The sequence below is a fragment of the Periplaneta americana genome, chromosome 12, assembly GCF_040183065.1.
Source record: "Periplaneta americana isolate PAMFEO1 chromosome 12, P.americana_PAMFEO1_priV1, whole genome shotgun sequence".
NCBI lineage: Eukaryota > Metazoa > Arthropoda > Insecta > Blattodea > Blattidae > Periplaneta > Periplaneta americana.
In genome coordinates this window covers 69,501,595-69,507,594 of record NC_091128.1, presented here as the reverse complement: position 1 = coordinate 69,507,594, position 6,000 = coordinate 69,501,595, and the positions used below count along the sequence as shown (strand labels likewise).

Below are 6,000 nucleotides of genomic sequence, written 5' to 3'. Positions count from 1 at the left end.
CTGAAAAATAAATGTTAACTGTCTTCTCTGCAGTGCCTGAGTGGTGAGACCTTCAGCCTTCATGTAAGCGATCTGGGTTCGAGTACCAGTTAGGCCTAGAATTTTTCATTGAAAAGTCCACAGTGATACTGTCTTGTGGCAGACAAGATCACAGTTGGGGTTTTTACCAGAGCTCTCTCGTTTCCCCATATTAGGCATCCACATCATTTCGTCAACATTTCTCCATTCTGTTATTCCATATCATTCCCCGAACACTGGCTGGTGATGCATGGAGGGGGCTGGCTTAGAGACAAACGCATTTGCCTGCTCGAAATCTGGGTATGCAGCAAACCTTAATATAGTCAGTTGGCATGGGTTTGGAAATGTGTCTAACTTGAAGGTTACTGCAAAAGATCCTGAAAGTTTGCAGTGCTGGATCGTAGTGCTCCCCCCCCCCCCAAATTTAATTCAAACTGCTCATGTCAGCTTCTTTTATATTATGTCTTCCTGAACAAATTACCCTGTAGTATTGATTTGAAATGTTTAACACTATCTTTTCAAGCCATCTTGTTCTGTGATTGCAAGTGATCTGTAGTAATGATGTAAAGACGACTTTTATGAACAGCTGTAAAAAAAAAAAGTGGTCGCACTCGTGAACAGCGAATATTGTCTAAGTCCACTTCAGATAACGGTGATGTTACATGATGCATGCACTTATAGAAGCAGTTTCGGAACTAAGATGTTTAAGCAGGACTCATTTACATCTGCATCTCGTAGAGCAGCAGCACTGTATTCGCTTAATGATCCAAAGGTGGTGAGTTTGAGCCTTGTTCAAGTTATCATTTTATTTTTTTATCATTCTTTAGCAATATGAATAATATTAAAGTTATCATTTATATTCTGTTATCGTTCTTCAGTGATATAAATAATATTAAAGTTATCATTTGTATTCTGTTATCATTCTTTGGTGTTATAAATAATATTCAAGTTATCATTTAATTTTGTTACTGTTACTTAGCGATATAAATAATATTCAAATCATCATTTATATTTTGTTCTCATTCTTTAGCGTTATAAATAATATTTAAGTTACCATTTTATTTTGTTATCGTTCATTAGCAATATAAATAATATTCAAGTTATATATATTCTGTTATCATTCTTTAGTGATATAAATAATATTCAAGTTATCATGTATATTCTGTTATAGTTCTTTAATGATATAAGTAATATGTTGTTGTTGTTTTCTAATGCCAGGTGTTTGACAATAAAGTCATTTGACCTCTTGCACTCCAATATTTTTCAAAGATATTATCATGGTCAGCCAATGGAGCACAGATTTTCAGGTGTTCCGAATCCATTGCTTGGTTATATAAGTAATATGAATTTAATGTTAGATTTGAAACAATACAGTTGCATAATACCAGTGTGAGTTTTTTCTTATACTATCCTGTAACACAATAAAATGAAAAGAAGTGATGAGGATTTGAATCTGAGATATTGACATCTAAATTATCTAAATTCCAACATTTTTCCGACTGAGCTATGGGGACATGCACAAGTAACGAAGCATATGCGGAAAATTTGGCCCAATCTCCCTCCAAGACGTCCTGATGATTTAAGGAAGCTCATCCAGCATGCCATAGCTGATAATTGAAAAGACTAATCGATTCCATACCCACTCAACTGCAAGATGTGATTGAGATGGGAGGAAGATAGACTAAATATAGAATCACAGACAGCTTTTTGATTTTTTAAATTTTTTTATTTATTTATTTATTTTTTTTAACTTTTTATTGTTTGAATTTTCTAAGGCAGATGCCAGTAAGTTTGTTTTGTTTATGCTATGAAAGATATTTTTGTCGAGAATATAATCTTTCTTTCTTTCCATTTGCAGCCATAATGTCATAATAAATAATGATAAAGTCATGGCATAATACATTCATGAACCTGATGTTAATTACTAAAACAGGCATAAAAGAGACAGGAGCAATTATATTTTCTCTCCTCTCTCTCTTAAAAAATTATAAAAAGCACTAGGTTGTGTTTGAACACATCAGCCCGAAATGCCACCATTACACTACAACCGTAACACAGAGAACACTTTAATTATAAATGTAGATATCAGGCAATGTAGTCCATCAACATGTAACATTGCCTGTCTCCGAATTGTAGCGGAGATACCCGAAGGAAACTTAGTTTCTAGAGAGCGCCCACTTTTTCTTTTGACAGCTGTACATACTGTAGACCACCATCATTCAGATGATCAATGGAGTCCCTTGCAACCGACCAAACTGTTATCTGTGAAGTCTGTGTTACTTGTGTGATCTTGAGACAAACTTTATCTCAGGCCTGTTGCTGAAAGTTTAATGTCACATAAAAATGGTTGACTATAAATTTATTTATGCAACTCTTTAAATACATCTATATGTATACATATTTGAATATTTACATACTGATAGAAGTCGCTTTACTTCATCATTCATGGCCCCCTAGTATATTTATAAATATATACACAGTACCTCAGTTTGGTGTGCATGTGGAAGAAACTTACAATCACCCCACTCCACAATACAACTGGATTTCATTCCAAATCAAACTCAAACCTTTCTTGTCTGATTCAATGACTGAAACCTTTAAGAGTTGCAGTATTTCGCTCTACACTGCTCCTGTAACTATGTGAACCCTAACAACGTAAGTCTAGAGACTCAGGTGATAAGCGATGTGTGCCGTTGTACAAGGTGATGCAGTACCCCTACCTCCCTCATAAAAATAATGTTACCACACTTCAATTTGCATCTTCCTAAAAAATATAGCATTTCTTTGAATTGCGTAGTTAAAATATGTCGCGTTTCCAGACCAACACAAACTGTTAGCCCAGAAAGCACATACACATGCAGATTACGAGAACAAGGCCCGGCAGGAAACCGGCCTTTCGATACAAAATTTATTCTGACTATTGGAGCTACAGAGAAATAAAAAAATTATCTCTTGAGATATTCATTCATATATCTACATATCTTTGGATATTAATGTAGTATGTATTTACAGTATTTTACATAACTTGCAACTTACAAGATATTTATATAGAAGGACTTCCACAAATATGATTATATAAAACTTCGAAGCAAACCTGTGAGAGTCTCTCGGGCACAATATATATTACATTATATAAAATATGTGCCTAAAACTGCTTAAACACCGCAGAATTGCTTCTTAAAATTTCCAAGCATGATTACTGGTATATTTATATTGTCCCTGTAAAATGAAGACAGAAAAAAAAAAATACTGTTATGACCCTATCCTCTTATCTATGAAATCCTGGTATGGAGAGGGACTTTCAAATATCCATTACGCAAGCCACAATTTGAACATTTATTTGTATATTCCTATTATATATAACACTGACCTCCTGGAATTTTACCGCAATATGAAGAAATATGCACCTATCACGGTGACATAAAAAATCCAAAATAGGCCCCTTTATTTCATGCACACTCACACACACATACACACGTAACAATACTTATTCAACAAAAAAAGTTTATCACGGTTTGACGACAAAAAAATGAAACAAAAAGAATGGAATACATTATGCTGTGCTAAAAATTCCTTGATACGACCAATTATGGGTGAGCCTCGTAACATTAAGAGTCTGTTCAGTATATTTATAACATTATATACATAAGTGACAGGTACAATGTTCCTCAGCCAGAATGCATGATACAGTTGTGTACTTGGCCTAGCTATTTGTGAGATGGAATAATCTGCGTTGTCAGCACTGATGACTAGCATCAGCTATTACCCATCAGCTCATTCCTGCCCGAAACCTTCAGTCTCTTCAATGGCGTAGTTGAGTTTCTCCACCATCTGGTCATAGCTCTTGTAGGGAGGAAGATCCAGCCTGTTGAAGCAGGTGTGGGACCGAGGCAGCCAGGTGTCCTTCCCAACCTTCTCGATGCAGAACCTTTGTGGACCATTGCTCCCTGGAACAGCACCATGCTTTCGTTAGTTAGGTAAAATAGATCATGTACCTAATGCAGACAAGATGGACAGGTTAGGACAGATTCTATGGGTAGATGCATGGATGGATGGATATGTAGGTAGATTATATTAGATTAGATTTGGATAGATTAGATGTTTAAATGCAGGATCAAATGATAATTCCCTAACACTGAAACCTTGAAGGTCTATTGTACTGTGGTGGCAGGCAGGCAGAACATTCTAGTCGTGTCTGGCCGCATAGGGGAGTTTCGCGCGCGTCTGGCAGAGAGGGAGGCGTGGGGAAGCGGAAGTTGGGCTTCGGCAAGTGCTGGGCGCAGCGCGGCAAGGGGAAAGAAGACTGCGGCCCCGGCGCGGAGCGAAGGGGACGTCTGGAAACCGAATTTTATGGAGCTCCAGATGCTTCGCAACGCAGAAAATTCGAGAACGTGTGATTAAATAAATACAAGTGCGAGCAGCCTTCAAGTTAAGTGAGTCAGTTAGTCAGCAGTGAGAGAGAGAGATCCAGCCTTGGGCAGCGAGCGAGGTGGACCTGAGTTCGAGTTTGTCTTCGGAAGCCAGTTAGTCTACACGTGAGTCTTCGAGCGAGCAAGGAAGCCAGCCTTCGAGACCGGGGTTTGACGTGAGGAGGACCACAACTGTGACAGCGACCAGGCAAAGATCTGGGTTCGACGTGCAGTGAACTTGAGTGGGTCTGTAACTGTGGCAGCGTCCAGGCGAGGATCTGGGTTCGAAGTGCAGTGAACTGTAACTGGAAGCTCTTGGGTTCGAAGTGCAGTGAACTGTATCTGGAAGGCTTGGGGTTTGATGTACCGTGAACTTGAGTGAGCTAGGAGAACTAGCCAAGGCGAATGAACTGTGAACTGAGAACTGACAGTTTTGTTCTGTAGATACAGTAGTGCTTTGTGAACATTAGTTGAAATTAGGAGTACATTGTTGTTCTTCTCAATAATACACATGAATTGTCATTGTCGTTCGGCGGAGTGCAATAACCACTACTGTGTTGCAGTGTTGAGTGGAATACCCATTGTTGACGTGTGTGTGGTTAAAGTCAGAAATAAAAGCCATTATTGTTGAATAAAAGTTACAGTACTATAGTAAAACCTCAATTATTCATCTATTGATTAACTGATCGTATTATCCAACAGTCTTCTTGCTTCTTTCCCTTAATTAATCACGAAAACCCAGCTAAAATTTGATCTGCATGTGAGGCTACAAGTGTGTAACAATGACGATAGTGGAGGGGTAAAAGAGATTGTGCCTGAACTGCATGTTCCACTACAAACTGCACCTGAATCAGCAGAAACCCTCATGATACTTTTGGACCATAAAGATGGCACTTCATTCCGAATGCAGATCATAAAAAAAATGCTGGTGTTAAAGTTCAGAAAAAATGACCGACTTCCTTTAAAAGAACATAAAAATAAAATAAGAACAAGGAGAGCAGATTATTCATCCTTTTTGATAAGTTGTTCCTCTCCTCCCTTTACTACTTTGCATAATCGAGGTTCTACTGTATTGCCTATTTTTATTGGTTCTAGTTGGACAGATTTTTACCCTCTATTAGGTTCAAGATTCTGCTTAAGAGATTCTTTTGAGGAAGATCCTCCTCAGGGCCAGGAGTTCATACCTCCTCCTGACTAATTCTTCACATTTCAAGATCATGTGAGAGGTTGTTTCATCCTCTTTTCCACAAAGTCTACAGAGTGGGTTTTCTTTGAGGATTCCCATCATGTGCAGATGTTTCCTCAGACTAAAATGACCTGTCAGAAGTTCTAGCTGCAGTCCTGAGTTGGAGTCTGTTTATCTTAGGAGATCCACAGCAAGTGATAAAGTGGATTTCTTCATCAGTCTATTACTGTGACGATTTCCTTCCACATATATCCAATGGGGAGACAAAGGCTAACTGAAATTTCCCGGTCACTGACCGAGTAAAAAACCCCGACAGAACTGATATTTAACTCTTGCAGTGAATTATGGTGAAGTCTGGAGACCTAATTAGTCAAATCCACTCTTCTC

At 38.1% G+C, this 6,000-nt stretch overlaps 1 protein-coding gene across 2 annotated transcripts in view; it reads right to left on the bottom strand.

Annotated features, from left to right (window-relative positions):
- Positions 1 to 3,254: 3,254 nt before the first annotated feature.
- The window catches only part of Su(dx) (Suppressor of deltex), a 118,079-nt gene continuing 115,333 nt past the window's right edge, over positions 3,255 to 6,000 (bottom strand). Inside the window, exon 15 of one of the 2 annotated variants that reach the window (XM_069841502.1) lies at positions 3,255 to 3,965. In XM_069841502.1, the coding sequence (XP_069697603.1) occupies positions 3,793 to 3,965 (173 nt within the window). In that variant the 3' untranslated portion in view covers positions 3,255 to 3,792. The remainder of the gene's footprint in view (positions 3,966 to 6,000) is intronic. The other variant, XM_069841501.1, reaches the window with a different exon arrangement.